This window comes from Coturnix japonica, chromosome 19 (assembly GCF_001577835.2).
Source record: "Coturnix japonica isolate 7356 chromosome 19, Coturnix japonica 2.1, whole genome shotgun sequence".
Classification (NCBI taxonomy): domain Eukaryota; kingdom Metazoa; phylum Chordata; class Aves; order Galliformes; family Phasianidae; genus Coturnix; species Coturnix japonica.
Window position 1 is genome coordinate 551,469 of NC_029534.1, and position 24,643 is coordinate 576,111.

The 24,643-nt window shown below is 48.2% G+C and overlaps 3 protein-coding genes across 5 annotated transcripts in view; 1 reads left to right on the forward strand and 2 right to left on the reverse strand.

Moving 5' to 3' along the window:
* Positions 1-747: 747 nt before the first annotated feature.
* CCDC183 (coiled-coil domain containing 183) lies at positions 748-5,792 on the reverse strand. Its single transcript, XM_015880807.2, has 14 exons — positions 5,422-5,792; positions 4,905-5,026; positions 4,705-4,770; positions 3,984-4,151; positions 3,806-3,910; positions 3,586-3,708; positions 3,287-3,415; positions 3,151-3,211; positions 2,953-3,053; positions 2,677-2,837; positions 2,078-2,243; positions 1,629-1,754; positions 1,324-1,420; positions 748-929 (listed from the first exon to the last, which is right to left on the reverse strand). The coding sequence occupies exons 1-14, from the start codon at positions 5,486-5,488 to the stop codon at positions 817-819; spliced, it is 1,605 nt and encodes a 534-aa protein (XP_015736293.1). The 5' UTR covers positions 5,489-5,792; the 3' UTR covers positions 748-816.
* Positions 5,793-6,158: 366 nt separating this feature from the next.
* SBDS (SBDS ribosome maturation factor) lies at positions 6,159-10,538 on the reverse strand. The gene is made up of 5 exons (XM_015880808.2): positions 10,378-10,538; positions 9,339-9,468; positions 8,728-8,928; positions 8,339-8,503; positions 6,159-8,023 (listed from the first exon to the last, which is right to left on the reverse strand). The coding sequence occupies exons 1-5, from the start codon at positions 10,503-10,505 to the stop codon at positions 7,895-7,897; spliced, it is 753 nt and encodes a 250-aa protein (XP_015736294.1). The 5' UTR covers positions 10,506-10,538; the 3' UTR covers positions 6,159-7,894.
* The window catches only part of LOC107322608 (S-adenosyl-L-methionine-dependent tRNA 4-demethylwyosine synthase TYW1-like), a 44,083-nt gene continuing 29,917 nt past the window's right edge, over positions 10,478-24,643 (forward strand). The window contains exons 1-9 of one of the 3 annotated variants that reach the window (XM_015880804.2): positions 10,478-10,654; positions 11,688-11,836; positions 11,929-12,069; positions 12,321-12,422; positions 13,119-13,313; positions 13,624-13,905; positions 14,329-14,451; positions 21,935-22,061; positions 24,407-24,459. In XM_015880804.2, the coding sequence (XP_015736290.2) occupies positions 10,498-10,654; positions 11,688-11,836; positions 11,929-12,069; positions 12,321-12,422; positions 13,119-13,313; positions 13,624-13,905; positions 14,329-14,451; positions 21,935-22,061; positions 24,407-24,459 (1,329 nt within the window). In that variant the 5' untranslated portion in view covers positions 10,478-10,497. Of the gene's footprint in view, positions 10,672-11,687; positions 11,837-11,928; positions 12,070-12,320; positions 12,423-13,118; positions 13,314-13,623; positions 13,906-14,328; positions 14,452-21,934; positions 22,062-24,406; positions 24,460-24,643 lie in introns of all 3 variants that reach the window. The other 2 variants (XM_015880802.2, XM_015880803.2) reach the window with 2 other exon arrangements.

Consider the following 24,643-nt stretch of genomic DNA (forward strand, 5'->3'; position numbering starts at 1 on the left):
TCCTTGTGCCATCACTTGAGCATAAGAGGATGAGAACCCCAGGCAGCGGGTTGCAGGATGGCTTTTCAGACACATCAAGCATTTGGGATGCTGTGGCACTTGTGATGTGGCTGGTTGCCTTTGGATTTTCCTCTCCTAATGGGATGGTTTCAGTAGACCCAAAACCACAACGCTGCTGTGTGTGATTGCTCTTCTCCTTCAGAGGTGGGTGGAGCACTCCAGAATTGCTCCAGTGTTGGCAAATGGGTCACAAACAAATGACATCAGCATGAATGGCCATGACAGTGATGATGTCCCCCCGAGGGCAGGGATGGGGTTAACATTGCTGGGTCTCCAGCACGGACTGCAGGTCACCGCCAGAGGCCTTTGCTGTTGGCTGTATTTGGGGAAACAGCACCATCTATTTGCAGCATTATTTGATGCGTGTCTTTGCTTGCAGAGAACAAAATGCCTCCTGGTGGTGCCTGTGACCCATGTTGTGCTGTCCAGGTCCCATTGGGAAGATGTCACCTCCAGGTCCCCAGCTGCTGCCTGGACTTTGCTCTGAGCATATGGGTGTCAGTGGGAGCTGAATGATGTGTGTACAGGCAACAGAGGAGGAAAGAGGCACGAGAGGTCCAAGAAGAGGTTGGACAGCTCTGGACTGTGGCACCATCTGATGTTTGGCCCTGCCCCATCTCCCCTCTGCAGGGACATTGGGACACCCATCCCAGCTCTCCCTTTCCAGCCTTACCACAGACTCGGAAGGAACGAGAAAGCTCTGCTCTATTAAACCTGCTGGGAAAAGGAGAGGCATCAAAAACTCAGGGGCAGCAATCACGATCTCCTCTTGATTCTCATCTTGCTTTCTATCAGGTGCAGCCCCTGCTTCTTGATGTCCTCCCGGGTGAGAACCTGGTCCTGGTCCTCATCAACAAAATCAGAGGGAGCTGAGGAAGAAAGCAGGGAAGAGTGGGGTTATGGGGCTGTGGGGCCACCTCTGCCATGCCTCCATCCCCAGGGAGAGCCACCAATCTCAGCACTGGTTGGTCTTCTGAACCAGGTAATGCTGAAGTCCTTTATTTGGCTGGTAAGACACACAGCCCCCTCCACCCCCTGCCCCAAGGCAGCTCTCCTGGTTTCCTAATAGGGTTCAGCACTCCCTCACCCACTGACCAGTTGCCTTTGCTCTTCTCTAGCCCCAAACCTACCCACAAAGCCTTGCAGACAAACATAGCTCATGGGTTGGGATCTGATGGGACAGAGGAGAGCAGCACAGGACCCCCAGAAGTGCCCAGGGATGGGGCAGTGGCTGTGGGACATGACCCTGCTGTGCTCACTGACCTTGCATCCCAGAGCCCTTGTCCTCCAAGGGAATCTTCATGTTCCATGGCTCTTTTGCAGTCGTTTTCTCCAATAAATTCCTGACCTTCACAAAAGTCTGTGAAAGATTTAGGGTTAATTGCTGAAGGGGAGGTGGGCGTTAGAACCTGAGGAGTGTCCCACCTTGATGTCACTCTGGGGAAGGGGACACTCCACAGCGTCCAGTTTCCACCTCCATCCTTCCAGCAGGGAGGACACTTTGGATGTGCCACAAAGCCACACATGGACCCCCCAAAGACCAGAGCAAGGATGGAGCATCCACGCACCTCATTGTCCTCGTCAGAGCTGTAAACGTGGGCAGACAGGGAGCTCACACGCTGAGCCAGGTGCTGCAGCTTCTGCCTGCAGTACTGCAGCTTCTCATCTACCCCTTTGAACTCGACGGGGAGATCCTGCGGGTGGAGAGAAGGACAATCATGATGGGGACAATGTGTTGCTTTGGGTGATGGTGGCTGCACCAAGTGCCACAGTGATGCTCCGCAGCATTGAATGCCCATCCCTGGAGGTGCACAAGGCCAAGCTGGATGGGGCCCTGGGCAGCTTGAACTGGTGGAGGACACCCAGCCCACAGCAGGAGGGCTGGAACTGGATGACCTTCGAGATCCTTTCCAACCCAAGCCATCCCATGGCTCTGTTAAACGATTCTTGCCACGAATTGGGTCATGCACTGGGGAAAAGACACACGGTGGGGACAGCTCCTCTGCATACCCCATACCTGGTCAGGCACGTCGATGCCATGCAGACGGATGACAAGGTTGTCGACGCCGTTCTCAAACTGCAGCAGCAGCTCCTGGTTCCTCACGTACTGGGCTCGTACCTCCTCCAGCCGGGCCTCCTCCTGCTGCAGGCGCTCCCGCAGCTCTGCCTCCAGCTTCTTGCAGCTGCCCAGACCCACACACATCCCTCTGAGTGTCCATGTGCAGAGATACCCCAATGTGCTGCATAGGCTGCCCATGTGGACCCAACACTATGGAGCAGAGTGGGCTCAGGCTCTCATTCTCCCAGAGCAGAATGGGGAGGAAGGGTCCTCCCTGTGCCCAGCAGTGTGCTGGGACTGGGCAGGCTGGGTTTGAGGGGTATCTCCATGTCATGGATTCAGGACCTGCTGCCACCAGGGCTCTGCAGGACCTCACCCACCCCTCCCTGCCTCGTGTCCCTGCTGTCCCAGCTCTGGGTGCTCTGCTGGGAGGAGCACCCTGCAGAACAAAGCTCCTGGTGCAGGAGGATTTATCAGGACATGGATGTGCCCAAATGACAGGAGGACACATCACTGCTGCATCTGCATCTGGCTGTGCCCCAAAGCCATGGCAGCACCTGATAGTACTTGGGGGCTGGTGAAACTTCAGCTCCGCATGCTTCAGCTCCAGCTCCTGCAGCGTGTCCTTCAGCGCCCGCCGCTTCTCCTTGCAGGCCCTGATGTGCTCCTCCAGCTCTGCTGTGGATTTCTGCTGTGCCAGCAGCTTGCTGGTGATGTCCTGCCAAGGGATGGCACAGGGGCTCAGCCACCAGGTCAGAACCTCAGATGAGACCACGAGCAGAGGGTTCGGCTGCTGGCTGAAGGGTTTTGCCCAGGGTGGGATGTTCCCTTACCCAGACACGGGAGCACTGCACCGCAGCCTTGGCTTTCTCCACCTCCGCCGTCACAAAGGACTCGTGCTCAATCTGCGACCTGGTGGCATGCAGCTGGTAGCCTGGGTGGGAGGACAGGCAGCAGGGGAAGGAGCCCTCCTCCTCCTCCTCCTCCTCCTCCAGCCCAAGCCCTATCCCTGTGCCCTGCCAAGTACTCACCCAGCGCTGAGTCCTGCGCCAGCATGGAGGGGAAGTCCACACCCAGGTCATACCTGCCTTGCTGCAAGGACATCCATTGTCAGCACTGTGCTGCTTGCACCCAGGGAAGGTGGTCCTTGAGCTGCCACCTACTCACCCCTCTCGTGTGCTTTTTGCTCGCTTCCTTGAGCCACAGCCAGTCGGTTTGCACCTTCTGGGTAGACAGGGTGTGGTGTCTGAACTCCTCCTCTTCCATGAACCGGGCTTCCAGCATGGTCAGGTCCCTCTGGAGCACAGCAGAGCCAGAGAGAAGGGAGAAGTCAAAGCTGGGAAGGAACTCTGTGAATCAGCTGGACATGTGGGATGGCCAAAATGGACTGCTGTGTAAAGGGGCTGTGTAGGAAAGGAGGGAGGACAGAGGGCATGGAGGGCTGTCACTGTGGGGGCCGTTCTCACCCTGCTGATCTCACTGGATTTGAGAGCAACCGAAGCCAAAAGCTCCCTGTCCGGCACCTCCACTTGATACGCCCCAGCCAAGATGTGTACGAGATCCAGATGCAAAAGCAGATAGTCCAGCTCCTGCAGCACAGAGCCACCATGTGTCACCCACCGAGGGTGGTCCTCATCAGACCCCAGCAGCCCCGTCACACGGTGGGGACAGCGAGGGGCAGCTCACCTTCTTCAGGACATCCCGCAGTGCCAGGTACAGCACCGTCACCTTCTGCCCGGCGTGGATTTTCATGTACATCTTCTCAATGTTGTTCTCCAGCTGGCGAATCGTCTGCAGGGTGGGACGTGGGGTGATGTGATGTGCTGAGCCCGGGCAGTGCTGGGATTGGGAAGGGTCTGTGTACCTGCACTTGCTCCTGGAGCCGCTTGTCAGCGATCCTCTCATCCAGCAGCTGCTGCAGCCGCCACTGCAGCACATCCCGGGCCTGGCTCCGCTGCTTGACCTCGTGCAGCAGCGCATTGCAGGAGTTCACCTGGTTGAAGATGCTGCTCCGGAGCTTCTCTTGGGCTCCCTGGATGGGCATGTAGGAGTCTGTGGGCTGGACCTGCCTGAACCTCATTGCAGGGCAGAGCCAGAGGGTTGGGGACGTGGGGACACTGAAACATGGTCAGTCCCAGGAAGGGCTGAGCATGGGAGAGCTTTGCCCTGGGCAGCAGAGCAAGGCGGAGGTGGGTGTAGGACATAGAATGCAGACCCAGGACTGAGTGAGCATCAATTGAAATAACTAAATCAATCATGACCCAGATACGGATGCTGGCAGCACGTGGTGGCACTGCTCTGTCCTTGCAAGAGGCCCCTGGGCAAAGCAGATCCTTTGGGACCGCCTGCATGTCCATGGGCATCTAGCTGGGCTGTGACCTTGGGATGGCAGACAGAGCAGGAACCCAGCAGACAACACAGGCAGGACAGACACAGCTCTGCTGGGGAACGGCTCAAAGAGCTGGAAGATATCTGCACTGATGGCTCCCACAGCACAAAGAGCATTTCTCATCGCATGGGACCCGTGCACCTGGGTCTCACAGCACCAGCCCCAGGGGCTGCTGGCCCCAGACCCCTCCTGTTACCTGCGCAGTTTTGCCACACAAGTACTTCTGCTTTCTGCTGAACTTAGCGATGATGCGCTGGTCATACTGCAGGCAGGAAAGGGGCAGAGATCAGTGTCTGTCTGGGCACTGTCACTGCCCACTGCTGCTCTATGGGGACAGTGTTTGCTCCTGGAGGGACCCAGCAGAGCAGGGGCACATCTGGTGGGAATGGCAGGTACCTTCTGGGCGACGTCCAGCGCATGGATGTCCTCCTGCAATGCCTCATGCAGCTGGGAAAGCAGCTTTTTGTTCTGGTTTAGCTTTTCCTCACACAACTGCCTGGAAAACGTCTTCCCTTTCTCTGGAGGACGTTAAGGAGCTGTTAGTGCCACACCACCCACTGCTGCTACCAGGCATGGAATGAGTCCCCTCCTCTACCCCAGAGGCTTAGGAAGTGGGAAAAGGGCAGTGGCCAGGCAGAGACATGGGACACTGGGCCAAATGCTGCCTCACTAGTGCCTGGGCCCCACTGAGCCCCATTGGTAACCTGATGGCCCCTTTCCCCAGGGGGTCATGGTGCTCATGTGAACTGTAGGCTGTTCCCTGTGGGACTGTCACCTATTTTGTTTAAGTGCCCAACATCCAAACCCACCACGGTCACTACCCCTTAACCAGTGCACACATCCCTGTGCCCCAAAGGGTCCCCATGGATTCAGCTTTGCGTGGGCTGTCCCTTCAATGCTGTAAAAGCAGCACCTTGCAAGGCGATGATGTAGCGCAGCTCCTGGATCTGCTGGTTCATGTCTGCCCTGCGGCTCAGCATGGTGCCAGCAGCTCTGCCTTCAGGTTCAGCGTGTGTTGACAGTTACTGCAGCCTCTGTCTGTTGGAGAGTGTCACTGCCTGGCTGTGACCTCAAACAGAACCAGCACCATGGCTCCTCCGGGCACCGCACAACCTGCGCCAGCCTTCTCACATCTCCTGGTTTCCTGCTGCCCCGACAGCTCAAGCACAGCACCCACAGCCCCTTCCCCTCTGCGTCTGCAGGGCACGGAGCAACCTCTAAGAAATTACTGAGCTCCAAAAAGCAACGACGCTGCTGAGAATCCAATCACCATGGCTACCACAGTTCTAACCTGCCCAGTTCCACCCGGCACGTCCAGGATACAGGGCACACCCAAAAGAAAGGGCTTCGTTACTCCAGGAGCATCTCAGCACTGTGGAGAGGATGGCTGGGGACCATCAGATCAGGAAAGATGAGCTGTTAGCTGCTAATTGTGCACCGCATTCTTCTTTATCCTGCCTTGATTCAGTTCCCTTCACCCACTCCTGTGTAACTCAACCTCAATGTCTTGTCTCACCTCAAAGTTGTCTGTGTACTTCAGAGGCGACTGTTATTATCTATGTAAATACCTTTGGAAATCTCTGTTAATTAGCCCTGAAATCATTACACTGCTTCTCCAAATGGGTAAAAGTTGAAAATGGAAAGAGTGGCTGCCAATGCTGATATTTATTTTGATCCTTACCATCCATTCTTGGTGAGATACAAACATGACAAGAAATATGAGCATGTTTATAAATAAAATCAAGCTCCCTTTACCACAGAAAATCCTGAATGTTTGATTTGTAGAAAAGGACACGTGGAAATTGACCTCCCAGCACCAAGCTCAGAAATCAGCTTAGATCACATTTCTGCAGCCCAAGGTCCTCAACCTGCAGCCATCTGACTGCACTCAGTGCATAGAGAGCAATGAAGCTACAGAACTGTGGAATCAAATAAACCACCACAATGTTGGATGAGGTTTTTGCTCATCTCCTCCGCATCTGACATTTCAAATCCTTCTCTGGTTGACTTCAACTCTCCCCACATCAACTCGAGAAAACTCACAACCTCTGTCGGTGGTACAAAGGAAAAGGTCATGTGAAGAGTAGAAACCAGAGCTCTGTTTAATTGTCATATAAAAGGTAATTTACTCTAAAATTATGCAGCAAGGAATGAACACGAGACATATCCATCTGAAGCACAGATCCAGTGGTTGGCCAGCTTGCAAATCCCGATTTGGTGCATATTATCAGCATGGAAACAGGCACACGAATACCAAAGGCTCCTCTTAAACTCCTGTTGGCGTAGCCTCCAGACACCCAGGGGTATAAACCAGGCCTGTATTTTTATTCTTTCCAGCTTCTGTCCTCTTTTCCCCTCTTGTTTGAGATGACCAAGTTAAACTTGAAAGCATTCGTTCCGCACAGCTGAAACAAGCCTTAACAAAAGCAAGCAGAACTCTGTGCCTCGGGAACTGGCTGGAAATGCTGTGCTAGAAAGAAGCATAAAAAACCACAGGATAAAGGATGGTTACCACGAGGGAATGAGGGCCCAACAAAAGCCTGTCTAGCACAATGGCCAGAGGCCACTGCCTGGCAGAGATCCGCTTCATTACATCCCATGAATGACAACAGCTCAGAAATGCAGCCTACGCCTTCAGCCTCCAAATGCACCAGGGACAGCTCCTATGCTATAACAAAAATAGTTATTTCTTTCTGTATCTGCAATACATAAATAGATGATAATTATTATTATCCTTATTTTTACCAATGTAGCTAAATATAATTTTATGAATAAATTATTTGGAGAACATTTTTTTCTAAGTTAGCAAGTGCTGTTATACCCAGTGAAGGAAATATACAAGAATGGTCCTTTAAATTATTATGTAATTATTAAGCAGCCAATTATGGATGTCTACATCAGTTTTCATGCCGCCAAGAGATGAGCAGACGTGATCCACACTTTGCACTTGTCTTAAAGTGAGAATGTATCTCTCCTTCCCAAAGGTTTCTCTCCTCACGTACAACACCCACCCCTCAGTGGCCCATGCAGTCTTCCACTCAACACTGACAACCCAAAGCAAAAGTGATTGGCACCGTATCAGTCAAACACTCTCCATCAGCAACCCTGAACATTCACCAAAGCTGAACTCCCTATCAAGTCTTCACTCAATTCTCATTAGTGCAACTCTGACACAAAATGTTCCTACAGGCAAATCACCTGTAAACCAAGCAAGCGAAAGATGATTAAAAACCACACTGCATGGAAAAATCCCAAAGGGTTAATGTGTCAGAAGGTATTTGGCAGCAAGAGGTTGGACAAAAACAAGAAGGCCAAACAGAAATGAGTGGCTAACGCCAGCTGTTAAACATCATTGATGTAGTTGTAGAGCTCCAGGAGGGTTTTCGTTATTCAAGCTTTTCGTCTCCTTCCTCCACATCTTTCAGACTGAGCACTTCCAGTGTTCCTTTCCCTTTGGTCTCAGACCGGATCAGCTCATCGATCTCTCTGAAGCAGCCCGGGTCAATAAGGCACACCTGAAATATTCCACAGATCATCAGCCAAGCAATAATATTTGATTCTCATCAACTTTTCAATATTTAATTTTCCTTTAAAAACTGTTCTTGTTCAGTTCAGCATAATGACTGCTAAGAGAAACTACACTGTGTTTCTCCTCAACCCAAACCAACCTGCTCTGTGCAATAATGTCTACTTCCAATCTTTATGGTACAGAGGAGAACCACATCTCTGATACCTTTGCAGCTTATCTAAATGACTTCCCTACATTTATTTTACACTGCATAGATGTAGTCAAATCATGTGTGAAAGCCAAGATCTGCTTTATCACTTACAATTTCTAACTGGTCATGAAAGTCTTCATTCTCGATAACTTTAATTAGTGGCTTGAGCTTCTCTTTCAGTTTTTTCCCCTCCTTTATTGGAAGAATAAATCGTAACCTCATGTGAGCGCGTTCAATCTGCATGGTCTCCTTTAACTGTCTGATCACTTCCAGTGCCTACAAAGACATTCAGAAAAGAATAAAGAACATTCAAATGCCACAGAGATCAAAACTTCTAATTTCCATCAGCATCAAAAGTTACTTTACTCATCATTCAGCTATCAGCCAGCTGACAAACCCTTTTGACAGCAGGGCTTTTTTATTCCTGTGAGAACATCCATAGCAAAACTTCACTTGAAGGCAACACCTCAAAGTGCAGGCTGATTTTAGAGAACACCAACCTGCTGCTTAGTGCTCTTGTTTGGTTTGACAGAGTAGTGAATATCCTTCATGGCCCTTTCTATAAGGATTACAGTGTACGGCCTCTTTGTCTCAGGGTTCACGCATTTGTCAGCCACAATAGTTGCAATGTCCCTGAACATCTGCTCCAGCTGCGTTTGTCGTTCTTTGTCTGATACCTGCAACTCCCCTTTCGATAGAATCTGTAGAGTTCATTAAAAATAAAGAGGTTAATCAATGCCACATATTAGCTAAAAAGCCCAATATACTTATACTTATATAGCCTTATACTCTCCAGGTTGAACAAGCCCAACTCCCTAAGCCTGTCTTCATAGGAACAGTGCTCCAGCCCTCTGAGTATCCTTGCAGCCCATCTCTGTCTGCACAGATCAGTACATAAAAGCAGCACACTATGCAGAATAATCAGAACTCTTATCAACAAGATAAATAAATTTAACACTACAAGGAGCTGCCTTGAGCTTTCTGCCCATTTTTGAACAAATTCTATGAAAGCCTTTTAGTATCAAACCAGCCCACCAGGTCAGCCTGCCATCTACATCTCCGAGCTTCTATAAACCTTTTCACTATGTATTGCAAAACATGCAGAACCTACCACTTTACAGATTTCTGTTTGGTCATCTGTTCCAAACGCCCGGACCAGGTCTTCCTTCTTTGCCACTTGGCCTTTGGAAACATTGACAAACACCGTGTGGGTCTGCAGGACCTCGTCAATATCCTTCTCCCTAGTAAAGGACAGCGGTGTTAGAAAGGGCTGTGGGGTGAAATGAACCCTATTGCCAAGGGCTGAGTCAGAGCAGCTGGGTGGAGGCAGTATGGAGAAACTGAGGCACTCCCTGGGCTTCTTCAGCTCCACATCTGTGTCCTGCAGACCCTCCCTCTGCAAACTGGGGGCCTTCTCCATAGAATCACAGAATGAACTGGGTTAGAAGGGACCTCAAGGATCATGTAGTTCCAACCCCCCTGCCTAGCAGGGCCACCAAACATACACATTTACTAGATCAGGTTGCCCAGGAGACCCCATAGATCCCCATAGACCCCATAGACCCCATAGAGACCCCATAGACCCCATAGACCCCATAGACCCCATAGATCCCAACAGAGACCCCATAGATCCCCATAGAGACCCCATAGATCAGGTTGCCCATGGCCCCGTCCAACCTGGCCTTGAACACCTCCATGGACGGGGCATCCACAGCCTCCCTGGGCAGCCTGTTCCAGGGCCTCACCACTCTCCTAGTGAAGAAGAATCCCACAGACCCTCCCTCTGCAAACTGGGGGCCTTATTTCCTCACATTAAAGTCCCATAGGAGACCCCTCCCCTACAGACGGCCCCATGGAGGCCTCCCTCCCTCCCAGTCAGCCCAACGGGGGTCTCCTCCTCCCTTAAACCCGAACCCACCCCCTCTATGTCACATCCAGCCCTCAGCACGGGCTCTCCCTTCCCCTCAACTCCCCGTTGCCTCCCTTTACACCGTGTTCTGCACAGTCTCACCCCATAGAGCCGACCCTCCCCATTCACATTCACACAGGCCCCACCGAGGCCTCCCCCTCCCCAAGTCCCACCACAGCCCCACAACTAGGCCCCACCGCGGCCTGCCCCCCATTCCCATCCAGGCCTGCAGGGCACTCACGCTCCGCTGCGCCATCCCATGACTTTATTACGGTAACACGCGATCTCGAAGCGCTTCCCGGCTCGCCGTGCCCTCACCACGGCCACGTTAGTGAGGCGGATCTGGTTGGTGGGGGTGAAGATGGACATGGCGGCGGATCGGCCGGGCTGCCCCCCCTCGTTACGCACTGTACCTAGGATCTTCCCATTGGTTTTTCACTACGTAATTTCCGCCCTATTGTGCACGGAAAAAGCCGTCCGGGGGGAAAAAGGAGCTGCAGGGCCGGAAGGGGATGGAGGTGGCACATGGCGGGCGGTGGGTGCTCGGGGTGGAGGGTTGGGTGGTTAATTGGGGGCTGTGGGGTCGGGTGGTTTGATGGGGGTTACGAGGGGGAGGGCAGAGGGTTTAACCCTCAGTGCGGTAATTAGGGGCTGCCTGACCCTCAGTGGGGGTGTAGCTGTGGGTATAGAGACTCCTCGGTGGGTTAACGGGTGTGTTCTGGGGGGTGGAACGGGAATGGCTGTTATTGGGGTACAGATTTAATGGGCACAGTGATTGGGAACGGGAGGGACCCGGCTGGGATCCTCATCCAGCGATGTGAGGGGGAAATGATGGTGTTTGCATCCAGCTGCTGGGAAATACTCCATCTCTGAGCATGGGGGAGCTCCACGGGTCCCATCTGACCCCTACAGTTCTGTGGTTCAAGTCAGTTTATAACAGTCTCAATGGCTGTAAATTAAATCTCACTGTGATGTACAACTCTGGGAGAACACAGTCTGAATCCAGGTTTCAGTCTGTTTTTGAAGCTCTGTACCAAGCCTGTGACTTGCGGAATCAAACTCTATAATCCAGAGATGGGTCTATATAGAAGCAGCACAGTGTCATGCATGTACGAGGTCTCAGTTCTGTATCAAGCTCTATTGGGCTGATTTCCTCCCTTGGAGCATCATTTCCTATCTGCAGAGATCTATGTTTGTTGGTTCTGGGTGAAGTGAAGGCCAGTGAACTCCAGCTGATGTTTCTTAGGGATGTTTTAGGCAGTAGCACTGCGTGAGTGTTTTCTGCTTTTCTTTGGATCAGAACCAGCCCTAGATCAGAAAAGTGCTGTGTTTCCATATGGGAGCCTAAAACATGAGCTTGGGTATGTAGATGGAACTGCATATGCACTGCTGAGAATGTGGAGGTCTGTGTATCAATAGTAATGTTGTCTTCAGCTGAGAGCTGTTTTTTTGCAGAGCCTGAGAGCATAAGAATGTGGGTGTAGTGTGGTTTTCTTGTTCTGATTTCCTTCTGAAGGAATCTGCTTCTGCTACATTTGTGATTTCTTCCAGGTTTAGATGTCTCAATGGATACGTGGAGCTTTCTCTACACTTGCCTGGTGTCCTTATGGCTGCACAGGTTTTACATCTATTCTGTTACTGCTTTTGGGATCAGCCTTTGGATTGCTATTCAGTTCTTCACTACCAAAGCCAGGAGGAAGGTGAGGGAGTTCTTAAGTACATTCTTAAGAAGAACCCAAAATCTGTGTGTGGAAAAGAGACACGATGCTTTTTTTTTTTCTTTTTTCCTTAGGATGAAAATTCCAATGGGAATCTATCATCTTCTCAGCTAGTAGAAGACAAAGCAGTCAATGGATATGCTGCTCTGCAGACAAAGGAGGTCTATGTCGCTGGGGTGAAGATTTTCTATGGGTCTCAGACTGGCACAGCAAAGGTATAAGTTACTACTTTATCCACACGCTTGAAGTTGAGATTCCAGTGTGTTACTTGCCTTGAAAACACTGAGCTATGAAAGTTTATTGGAAAGCTCATTAGAAAATAGTGCATGATGTGAAAGCTGTGGTGCAGTGTCCAATTTTCGAGTGCCTGCACTGTAAGAAATCTTATGACTGGGCACATGGAGGTTCCATGGCGTTTGCTGTAGCTGGGTTTGTCATTGATAATTTTCTACCTTTAACTTTTTAGAGATTTGCAGAGGATTTGGCTGAAGCTGTTACTTGCTTTAATTTGCCCGTGGAAGTCATTAGCATGGGAGACTATGATCCTGATGATTGTCTAGCAGAAGAGGTAGGTTCTTAATACTAGGTTTTCTGGAGATTGTCAAGGCTCTTTTCCTCTTGGGGTTTCTCTTGTAGTCCTGAAGTCCCCAGAGCTACTTGGTTTGACTATATTCAATGTAGGAAAGCACGGCTCATCAGTCCTCAGTACTGATCTTGAAAGTTACTGTAAAACATCATGTAGAATATGCTGATACAGAGCCTGATTTTGTGTGAGCTGGTTCTGTGGCTCTGACAGTGGTACACCTGGGGAAAGACTGAACACCAGAATGAATGGATTGTGATGCCTCCATCACCTTCAGAGCCTGAAGTAAGAAAATTCCTTGGAGGCATATTTATATTCAGCAATCCTTGATCGATTTTTCACCTGTAAATATTGATAGCTGCCTCTTGAATCTGTGGGAGATGATATCACTGCAAGAGTTTGTTCAAGAAGCTGTTGATTGGGTAGGGGAGGTGGACGTCAGAATTTGCTGTTGTGTTTTTGTTGATATTTCTTGGCTGATTTTGGGAGGCTCTGCATAGAGGATGGGCACTCACCATTGTTGAGATTACTACCCTGTAGCATTTCCAATCCACTTAACAAAAAACCCCATGTCTTCTGACTCCTTCCAGTTCTCTGTGTGTTGTTAGAGCTTGTCCTGACGTAAAGTGCTTTGAAAACCACAGTGATCTTTCCTATCCTGTTCTCTTTATTATACAATAGACAACCAGCAGGAACATCTGTGTGTTCCTGGTGGCTACGTACACAGATGGGCAGCCAACTGAGAGCGCAGCCTGGTTCTGCAAGTGGTTGGAAGAGACTTCAAATGACTTTCGCTTTGGCAAAACGTATTTGAAGGGCCTGAGATACGCTGTGTTTGGCTTGGGAAACTCAGTTTATGTTGATCATTACAACATGGTGAGTATATTGGCATTACCTTTCTATTCTGCTCCTCTGAATGGCTAAATCTTCCTAACTACAGTAACACTGAGTAGCACCAGTGAGTGGTTGGGGTCAGAGATGTTTACAATGAAGGCCTGAGGGTGTGTAGTGGGGTTTAGACTGACCTGTGTCCACAATCTGAGTCAGCAGGTGATGGGGAGTCCAGAAATCCCTGCTTTGCCATCCTGCAGCCCCTGTAGCTCACCAGTTCTGTTGTCTTTGCTTTCTTAACTGCACGTTTTCACTTGATCTTCATTCAGTTTCTCTAATTTCCATCCCATCCCAGGTTGGAAGAAACATTGACAGGTGGCTGTGGATGCTCAGTGCCAGGCGTATCATGACTCGTGCTGAGGGGGACTGCAATGTGGTACAGAGCAAGCATGGCAGCATTGAGGCTGACTTTGATGCCTGGAAAACCAAATTCCTCAGTCGTCTCCAGGCCCTCTGCAGAGGGGAAAAGAAGCCCTGCAGTGGGAAGTGCAAGAAGGGGAAGTGCAAATCCCAAGGGAAGCAGAGTAAGGAGAGTTCAAATAATGAACGTGGAGCACCAGAGTTTGAGAACGCTGAGGTAGAGCTGAAATCTGTGGGTTCTTATTTCTGGTGTGGTGCATATTGAAGTGCTATTTGACTTTTTCCTCCTGTCCCATGGGCCAGAGAAGTGCTGTGAGGGGCTTAGGCTTGATCCTTCTTTAGTATGGAATAGAGAGGGGAGATGGGTATGAGATGGGGGTTAGTGGACAAAGTAATCCAAAAAGAGGGACCAGTGGTTAGTGCAGATCTGACTGAGTGGCTCTGTGGCTCATGTGGTCTGCATACTACTGAACAGCTAGAAATAAGGGCATCTCCTCTTGTACAAGTTATTGGCAGCCTACAGCATATTTCTCATTAGTCTTTATGAGTGTTAATTGTTTTCACTGGTTAGTGTGAGTGAAGTTTATTCTGTTTATCACAGCTGATATGTTCCTGTTCTTTCCTCTGGTCACTTACACAGGCTGAAGAATTGTTTGAAACCACCAGTGAGGAGGAAGCTGATGCTGAGGAAGCTGGAGGCACAGATTCTGTTGTTGATGTTGAAGATCTCGGCAAAATCATGAACCACATGAAGAAAGCCAAGGTACTGCTATTATAGCAACTGTGGAACTGCCAGGTCTTTGTTATTGATTAAAATATTGCCTGCTGGATTAAAACCTGCAGAGTCTAGTTAAACATGAACTGTTTGCAAACCTGTCCCAGAAAAGAACGTGCTTGGAAGTATGTTGCATTTAGTTGTTTGCTAACTGGCTTTGACTTGTTCGCTGAGCAAATGCTGCAGCATAACCCATTGCTCTCAGGCTGAGGGAAATGACTTCCCTGGTGAATATCAAATGTCTGAATGTACAACTCTGCCACTGTTATCTGTGTCTAAACACAAATCCCGTTATTATACTTGGCTGAAATGTAGGTGTGTGTAGTGCTGATATGTCATGGCAAGAGAGTGGAGTGCCAACAGTACACGTACTGTATTCTCATCTCAACAAACCTGCAATTTACCTTTCTTGCCTTGCACAACTCTACAGTATGGATTTCTCATTGCTTTCCTGAAACCTTGCCAGCCTGAGCCAAGGTTACGCAGCTGGACTGTAGCAAGGCAAACCTGGGGTCACAGCAAGCTGAAGGCTTAGGAGGAAAGGCAGCTAGCACGGGAGTACTGGGATCTCTGATCCTTAGTCTGTAGAGTGGGAAGAAGGTAAACCCTACTGCTTGCCTTCAAGTCTGATTTAAGGTGTAGCTCTGCTAAGCTTGGGGTTAGTCACCCTGCTGGGTGAGAGCTTCCATCCCTGAATAGCAGAACATTGTCTTACCTGCTGTGGTTTGCAAAGGGGAAAAAATGAAGTGTGTTTTTCATTTGTTGATGGGGAAAGGGTCAACGTTGCTCACAGTAATCGTGCTGTGAGGTGGTGCTTCTCCTGTGTGTGCTCACCACTAGAGGTCAGTGACAAAAAGGGAACTGTGTTTTCTGTAGCAGCAGGAATGAGAGATGATTTGAGACTGGCAGTTCTGTGAAAATTTAGGCCTTGAGTTCTCACTGTCTGATTAAAAATACACTTCTGGTTTCACATTGCTGTAACCTGAGCAGGTAATGGAGAAACAGACTTCAGTGATGACTTCAGTGTAAGTCTTCAGCCCTCTTGGACAGGTGTGTTGTTTCCAGAGTGACAGCAGAGTACAGCTGGGTGAATATTTCATGAGGGAGCCTGACCTGGTGGCTATCCATTGCATTAGATGGGAGAAAGAATGACTTTGTCTTGGTGGTGAATCTTTTGGGGAATGTATTCATTTGCCAGCAGGTTTATGTGAACACTTGAATTGTAAAAAAAGATCCCACAGGTGACGTTATTTACTCTAATGAAAATAAATGCTGAAGACTTGATACAAAGGAGCAGGAAGATCTGTTTCTGTGGAAGTAATTCATTGCGATGGGGCATTTTGCTCCCAGGCTGGGAGACAGTTCTTTAAATGCAATGCATTGTTGGCTTTCTTAAGTTCCCCTCACTCCAGTAGCCATGAATTCGTGCGTTGAGAGGTTCCTTTTTTCAGCTGAGTTGTGTTGTCCCTTTTGGTCACTTATTCTTTCTCAGAGTGTTGACTGGTGTGAAATCCTTCTGACATTCTTTCCCTTTACACTGATGTCATCCATTCCTGTAGTAATCTTTGCCTATAAAGGCAAGTGCTCTGGGTTTCTGTATCTGCATTACCTGTGTAGGAGCCAGTGAGTTCAAATGTGGGTATCCCAGGATTATATTACACTTCAGGAGTTGGCAGAAGGAGATATCAAAGGGAAATCAGTCAAATATATTTGAATATATATTTAGTATAAAGGGAAACTTCTGTGTAGTTGCGGTACTGTCCTACTAAGCTGTTGATGCACCCCTGAAATATGCTTATCAGTGCAATGTGAAATCTAATGGGTGTGTTTGTGGCCTGCCAGACTGCAATTAATCACAGGGAAACCATTTCTTAATGTAGATTATCTCCCACAGCTGGGAGATGGCGATAAACTGGAAAGGCAGATCAATGTAGACCAGTTCCCAGGGAATGAAATGGCTTTTTTAACCTTCATATTTATAAACTGCTGCATGAGGAGTAATAATAATCTAATGTTTTTGGATGGGCTGTGGAGTAATCAAATGGGCAGGTTTTGTTGGCACAGTTCAGTGATGAATGTTCCTGTTTTCTAAAACAAAGCTTAATGATTCTGATAGTCACATTTTGAACATAAATACAAAGGAGGGGGGGGGGGGGCTTCCAACCCTGAAATCTGGCCCAGGGACATTTCACCTTATCCACTTCCTTTAAGAAATTCTTCTTTGTGTCTTAATATATTGTAATTCTCCATGTTAGGCAAACAAAAGTGATTTTGAGGCTTAACTTTACCTTGTAAATCCTGGGAGTACCTGGTGGAAAAGGGAGGAAAAGTGCTGTAAAGGTTACCTCTGCCTGGGCAGCCTTTGGCATGCAGTGTGATACTGTCTTTCCCTGATGAGCCTCTGTAAAGAGCTTTGAGGTCTATGAATAAAGAGCCTTATTTCTGAGCTGGTTGGTAGACCCCATACCCCTTGCTGCTCTTTTGTCTGTTGTAAATGAGTCAATAAATGGGTAGTGAGGCAAAGCTGTTAGATATCAAGATGTAAAACAGGCTGGAAGTTTGAAGTCCCCCTGAGTATTGAGCTTCCTCTTTATTTGCAGCCTTTTCTGTTCTCTGTCCATTGCTGGAGGTGATCAGGCTTTGCCTTGCAGCAGCCCAGCCCATCTGCTTACCATTTCCCACAAACTTTCTGCTCTGTTTCTTGAGGTATTTCTTTCTTCTGCATTTTCTGAGGTTCTTGCCAGACAAATAACGCAGCTGAAATCCACAAATCAATGCACAGAATGATTATCTGCTGATGGAAAGGAGCAGGGAGGAGGTGCCTTATTGGTGTTGCTGCTGTATCCAAGGAGTGACGAGCACAAGGATGGCCTGGAGCACAGCATCTGCTGCCAAAGGAATGTGTTTGAGTAAGGTGTTAGGTCCTGTGTGTGCATCTGTGTTCTCCTAGATGAGCTCCACAGTGTGCACAGACTGCTTAGCTGTGTGCCAAACCGTGCTGTGGATTTTTCTGCTAATAGCATGGCTAAACTTTTGCATGGGGAAAGCTTCATCCTTTTGGCTACTGGTACAGGCAGAGCTGCTATAGCTCCAGAGTGGGCAGCCTGGGTCTGTGTTTGTGTTGGCAAATATCTGTGTGTGGAGGGTTGTTGTAACCCAGCTGTCACCGTGATTGGGGATGGAGTGCCAAACAGCTCCTAACTTTGGAAAGTGGGACTTTACTCATGAAGGATGCTGAGCAGGGCTTTGGGTGTCAGGTCTATATTTTCTTACAGTTAATGAAGATTAATTATGGTGGAAACCAAGCAATTTCCGTTTGGGTTTAATCAAGTATTCTTTAGAAGATTATAATTACAATAATCTTGTGTCCTTTGATCTAATAGTCCTGAAAAGCTGGCTAATGCAAATAATTGAACAGATTATAGGCCGGAACTGTTAATTGAGTACTTGGAAGACTTGCATATGGCCCCTATTTGGGGATGTAGCAGAAGTGCAAATAGGACCTTTCCTTGCTGCTCTGCAGTTCTCTGATCACAGGCTCACATGCAGTTTTGGGCCAAGTGACCTTCTTGAGATGGGAGCTGTGCCTGGGGCTCTCACTAAGGGGCCATGTAGTGTCTGGGTTATGTGAAAGATGGATTTAGACACAAAAGGTTCTTTCCTTAGTCCTGAACTGGAAGGAAGAGAAAGAAATGGAACAGAGGATGCTTGTGAAATCTTGTTTCCTAGGTTTTAGTTTTGATTCTTGTAGCGTGGGAGAAAGGAGTAAAAACGTGAATATATGTCCCAGTTTTCAAATATAAACTACTCACTTTTGGGGGGAGACAGGCGCGTTTCTTTCAGTTTTGATTCTTGTTTGCTTTGAAAATCAGTCGTTTTTATGGTGTGTCCAATGAAGCTTCCCAACTCCAACAAATGTCGGCAGAACCGTAAAGCAGCGTGTGAAATGGAGACTTGGTTTAACTACAGCTTGTAAAAAGCCTTCCCTACAGCACAGCCGTGATATTACAGCTCTGTGAAGCAATCCCCACATCCCTTCTGCAGCCCTGCAGATGTGTGTGCATCCTGGGAAGTGTTCTTGAAGATTCTGATGCTGAGCATACAAGAAAATGGGCATCGATGGGCTCTGAGCTGCAGGGCTGTTGGAGTAGCATTCTGAGCAGTACCTGCTGCTCAGACCTCCTGGCATTATAGAATAAGGCAGATACAGATGAAAACTCCTCTCTGGTTCTTCACTGAAGATTCGTGGAAGTTTCTGTTCTCAGGTTTTTGTTCTGTAGGCATCAGCCCTTCTGTGGGGTTTGGCTGTTGTTGGGACACTGCCCAAAAATCCATACCATGATTTTGATCGCACCTCCTCCTGTTTCAATCCAGGGCAGAGGAATGAACTGCTGAGCTCCCTGCTCCTCAGCTGTCATGTTCTGCTTTCCTCCTGTCTGCTTTTTTGCTTCAGTTCAGCCTCACATGCCTAACTGGGCACTGGTGTATGCAGTGGGTATGTAACCTGTGATTATATACACACCAGCAGCTATTCTTAATAAGGTTTCCTTGCTGTTAGGGTGCTCGCTGGTTCACTGATTACTCAGTCTGAGCTCCTAATACTCATTTCTGTGCTCTCCTAGGAATGCTCAGGGCAGTTTTTAGTGATGACTGACAGCAGCTAGATATCATTAGTCCACGGGCTGAACAAACTGCAGTTCAGCTCGTTGGTTAGGACAGTCAGCACTTTGAACCTGGAGCAGCAGTCCTGCTCTGTCCCTGTTCTGAGCTTTAGTGCAAGCTGATGCCCTGTGCTGGTCTTTCCACTCAGGTTTGTGTCTCATGGGAAGGCTGCTCTGCCAGGAAAACTGTAGTGTCCCAATGGCTGGGACTGTGCAAGGGGAGATCTGTCCGTGTTCTAACTGCTCCCTTGTCACCAGAGCTCTGCTTGCTTGGGATTTTAGCTCTTCATTCACGGAACTCATGAACTTTAATACTTCATTTAACCATTCCCCTGAGCAAGTCCTACTACTGCTGCCAGGCTGTCTCTTCCCGATAACCTTGCCAACATTTTTCCCTTAGCTTCAGCTCCTTTTCTCTTGTCTGCAGCCTCTGATGTATTACTGCTTTCTTAATGTGTGCACCTTTCACTCGTTAGGAGGTGGAGGAGGCCCTGATGGATGATGCACTAAGTCAGGACAAGGCTGGGGTTGCCTTGTGTTTGCCCAGGGGGAGGTGAAGTAGGAAACAAGCTCAGCCAGAATTGAGCTGTATTCTGTCTGTTTTCCTTCCTGGAGTAAAAGCTTTTCAGGGAATGTGTTGTTTTCAGCTCTGGCACATGAATACAGCAATGAGGCTAAAAACACTAACATAATTTAGCCCAGGGAAGGCTGCTTTTGCATGGAGTTGATGCAATTTGCCTTTCTTCCTGCTCGCGATCCTAGTTGGGAAAGCATTTGATGAAATGGGAAATGCAGGGAGAGCTCAGACACCTCTTGTGTAGGGCAGGGCAGGTCCTGCTGGGCTCATGGGGCTGCAGGAGCTGTGCTGGGCTGCGAGCCTCCCAGAAGCTGGGATTGATTCCTGCTTCTTCCTGACTGTGGGCGCTGTGTGAGTGCAGGGTGGGTGTGATTGCAGTCTCCTGGCAGGGAGGTATTTCAAGGACACGAGGAGCTGGCTCTTGTCACCGCTCGCTTGATTTGTTAGGGAAAGATAGTAACTTGCTTTAGATTTACTACAGGGCTTTCTGCTAAATCACCGCAGCTGGAGAAGTTTGCTCTGTGCAGGTTTAACTTCGTTCTCTGCCTTCAGTCCCTAAATAATAGATATGAAAGGTTTATTAAGCAAATAAGTAAAACTCAGTGGGGTGTGAATGCCCAAAGCCCGTCACCTGCCAGGCAGAGCAAGTCAGGTACTGTGGATCAGAGGGAAACAGATGATTGTTTTGTTTACAGCCTTCTGCATCAGGATGAGAGGGGAAAAACATTTATTAACAGCATCTCTGAGGGGAAGATGATTATTGAAATAAATGCCTCTGCCTTGCCAGCAAGGCAATTCTATTTATTTGTTATTTCATGTTTAGGTGCTTTTCCCTGCTGTTGCAGCAGCAGCGCGACAGGCAGGTAGAAATGCAAAACCCTTTAATTCAGGACTTTCCCTGAAGGCTGCCTGGGATCCGATATCTTATTTGTAGTGAAGTGAATCTCTGCATTTTTAATATTATGATGTGCTACATAATGCATATTGAGTTCTTCTGGGGGAATTAACCTGGCATGAGATTGGGGAGTAGATATGCCAGGATGAATCTGTTCAGAAATCCTGCCCAGTGTTTCTCTTTGGATGGCTAATGAATCTGTGCTGACATAGTGCCCTTCCTTTGTATATGGATGGCTGTGCCTAGCTCTGGATTAAATGATGTGGGAGAAGCTCTTTGTTTAAGAATTAATAGTTGAGGATTTTATCTCCTTCCTTCCTTATGCACGAGGCTTTTCTAGCAATGTTAATATTTTACCAGTGAAGCATCCTCGGGTTGTTGAGTCTGGAGGAAAGGAGACTGAGAGAGACCTCATTGCTCTCTATAGCTGCCTGAAAGGAGGCTGCAAAGTCATCTATTGGGGCTACAAGTGAGGTTGGGAGGAGGCAGCCTGGAGCTGCAGCTGGAAGGTTTACACTGGGCATTAGGAAGAGTTTCCTTATGGACAGGGTGGGGAGTCCCCATCCCTGGAGGTGTTCAGGGGACGTGTGGTGCTGGGTGATGCAGGTTAGTGATGGGGCTGGGATGCTTTCTCTGTGCAAAGAACACAGCTGGGGTAGCGAAGAGCACTGCTTTCATTAGTGATGCTAATAATGGGTAAACTCAAACTAGAAGCAACGTGAACTTCTTCATGACTTTGGCACAAAAAGGACTTTTATGTTGAATTTATTGCGTGGAAACAGAATGTCCTCTGTTGGTCTGTGTTGTTTATCCGTAACTTCTCTAATACTTCAAAAAAGCCATAAAGAACTGACAGATTACAAGTAGCATGAAATATCAAAGTAATTATTTCCACTTTCATGCTTCTTTGTGCAGACATAAAGCAATAAATACCCATAGAGTCTCAGAAGTGACACTTACATAGTGGCAGATTCACGCTTTTCTTACATGCTTGTTTGTTTCTCCTTTAACTTATGCTAATAGTTGATATTCCAGTATTTGTGTTGTTTTCTTTCTTTTAAGTAAACTCCAGGAGCTTAAGCATGTTTATAAAGGTGCAGCTGTTGGAAGCCGGATGTGTGGGATGCAGCAGCTCATTGTCTGGAGCTGCATGAGGGAAACAGCCTTTTCTTGCAGGGTCTTTGGTGATCACCAAATTTTGGTGGTGTTCTTGGTGTGATTTGTAGAGAGCACAGCTCCCAGGGTTGTCTAAATCGCTGTAGTGATGTCTGTCTTCCTTCATCTGTCCCAGAAATAAAACAAGCTTGAATCTAAGTGCAATTCCCTGTCTTCAAACAGAGAGAACGTGAACTGGAGGATGGAGATGCTGGAACGAGTTTGCTTGGAGAGACGTCTGGGAGGAAGGAGGCCGGTGAAAGGAGAGAAATGATAACTGCAGCCCTGAGGGATGCACTCACAAAACAAGGTGAGGTTCTGTGAGCCTGGGTGTGCTGGACCAGGCTTGATGGCAGACTTCGAATGGAGCAAGTGAGTCTGCTGCTGTTGGAGAAAGCTGCTGATGGAACTGCCAGTCCTGCCCCTGGTTAGAGCCTACAGAACAGCTTGGGCTAGGGCTGTCTGCTTCGTTGTTCCAGGGGAGGAATCTAAAGCTCTGCAATGCGTCTCAGCATGATACACGCTAACGAGTTGAGTAAAGCTGGGAGAAGAACAATGGAGGGCGATGTGAGCTCCCCTGTGCTGCAGCTGGGGGGATCACAATGTGTGCTCTGCAGGATCTCAGCTGTTCTTTAGCCCAAGCATTTGTATGTGACTTGTGTTGTTCTGCCCATCAAGTGTCTGGCACATTTGTTCATTTTTTATTTCATTAACTGTAAAGTAAAGAACTGTTCTTTAAATCTGCAGGCTGAATGACAGGAGCCAGCAAGAGAGAAAGAAAAGAATCTGCCTTTCTTCTCTTTTCATGTCATAGCTGTTTTCTTGCAGATAAAACACACCAGGACAGTGTTATGAGGCTGTAAGGAAATAAAACCTGCTCCTCTCCTCAGCACCATCCCCTTGAAAATAACGAGTGCAACACAGTCAGATCACCTAATTTATGTAGCAGCTGGTTGCATTGGGTATAGGTTCAGTGTCTCTTCAGCATTATCCCTAAGGGCATAATTAGCCCAAGAGAAAGCAACAACAGTGGTGGTGATACACAAGAAAGCTGTTCTTTTGAACTGTGGTTGTGTAACAGGAGTTTGCCTTTGAGCAGCATCTCTTCAGCCCCCCATCGCACTCTTATTTTTAATCACCTTCGGACAAATTTAGCCTGCAGCCTGTAGGTAAACCAAATATTGCTTAAACAATAGTTTTGTTTTAGCTGGAATCCAAAGCCAGCGCTAAATATAACCTGAAGTATTGGATTGTGTTGCTGGAGGCCCTTGTGGCTGGCCGCTTGCAAATACCTTCATAAAGGTCCTCTGTAACAGCTGCTGCTGCTTTGAAAGTCAGAGCCAGTCCTGTGCTGTGAGAAGATGCTGATTTCTTTCCCATCACTGTTCAGTCTTGCATAAAATACAAATACAGCACGAGCCACTTAATACCCGCAGTAACAAGTATAGCTGGAGCGAGGCTGGCAGCGTGCTCCTGCTGCTTCATCTGTTTAGGTAAATGTCATGAAATGAACTGAAAATAGAAGCAAACCTTTCATGCAAGTGTTTCCTGTGGTGATTAGTAGGCGCAGCCTAACTGATGTTCTCATTTGCTTTCTGCAGTGCCTTGTAGATTCAGGAAACAATCCTTGCCGGGCTGATATTCTTCTTAATCTGCTCATACTCGGTGGCTCCTTGCTTCTTTCTTTTCGAAATACAGCTGTACTTGTAGTTTTGTGGTAGGCAATAACACAACAGGATTGGATTAATGTTACCCAAAGGCTGACCCCACTGGTATTGAAGAAATCATTCTGCTTCCCCAAGCTGCAGTTGGGTTGTTGTCTTTACTGCTTAAATTTAGCACCAGGGTGTCCATAATGTCTCTGTGTTACTCGTATCCAAAGGCAAGTGCTGTTAGGAGACAGCTTGTATCTGTACTAGTTTGGACTACTTCAGTAACCACTTCTGTCCTGCTTTGACTCGCTGTTTGATACAGAGATAAGCTTTGATCTGTGTGTTTTTTCAGCATGTTTTGAAAATCAGGAGCTGACTTCAGAAGAACCTTGAGGACTGGGCTTTTCAAGTGCTTATTGACCTTGCTTGAGATTGCCTTTCAAAGTAGTTGGTGGCTTTTGCTGCCTGTTCTTACTGATACTCTTTTTTCCTCATTGCCTCGGCTTGGCTGGCTGTGCTGAGCTCCGCATCCTGGCATTGGAAGCGAGATCTGCTGCAGAGACATTGCCCAGAGATTGGTGCTGCTGGGGGTGTTTGCTTTGCAGGCTGTGTGCTGAGATGTTGGCACGCAGTGCTGGGAGTCAGTGTCACTTACATGGAGCTCAGAAACTCCAGGTGGCACCAGCAGCTCACAGCTGGGTCGGGGATTGGTAGCACTGGTGCAGTCCCTGAAATGAGCCAGAGACTTCAATTGCTGGCCACAGGAAGATTTCAGCATCGGTTTGCAAAATATACATTATCCTTTTGTGAATACCTATGGTCAGAGTAAAGGTAATGCCCCAAACCAGCAAAGTTAAGCCTGCTACGTTTTCTTGTGTTTCCTCCCAGCAGGGAGGAGCAGCACTGAGAATGGAGATGCTTAATTTTGCGCAGCATTTAGTTTGTTTCGTGACTCAGTTATTGCAGATTAAAACTGATGGTTTGATTCACCTCTTGTTTTCAGGCTATAAGCTGATAGGAAGCCACTCCGGAGTGAAGCTCTGTCGGTGGACAAAGGTATGCTCTTACAGTTTCTGTTTATAAATTGAAGGCTAGAGACTTATTCGGGTATACAGCTTCCAAGTGGAATAACCTTTAAAAATGTGCTGTTACCTGCAAGAAAATGCTTCCTTTCCCAAGCTCTAGTTCTGTGTGCCAGGCTATTACAGCCCCACTGCCAGCAGTCAGAGTGTGAGCAGAG

Excerpts from the sequence above, each read along its gene's own strand:
- CCDC183 (XM_015880807.2), bottom strand. The coding sequence starts at position 5,488 with ATGCTGAGCCGCAGGGCAGACATGAACCAGCAGATCCAGGAGCTGCGC. Across the intron at positions 3,709-3,805 it reads TGCGGGATGTCCTGAAGAAG|GAGCTGGACTATCTGCTTTT; the intron begins GTGAGCTGCCCC and ends TCTGTGCTGCAG. Across the intron at positions 1,755-2,077 it reads GCATCGACGTGCCTGACCAG|GATCTCCCCGTCGAGTTCAA; the intron begins GTATGGGGTATG and ends CTCCACCCGCAG.
- SBDS (XM_015880808.2), bottom strand. The coding sequence starts at position 10,505 with ATGTCCATCTTCACCCCCACCAACCAGATCCGCCTCACTAACGTGGCC. Across the intron at positions 8,929-9,338 it reads AAACAGAAATCTGTAAAGTG|ATTCTATCGAAAGGGGAGTT; the intron begins GTAGGTTCTGCA and ends TGAACTCTACAG. Across the intron at positions 8,504-8,727 it reads ACAAGAGCACTAAGCAGCAG|GCACTGGAAGTGATCAGACA; the intron begins GTTGGTGTTCTC and ends ATGTCTTTGTAG.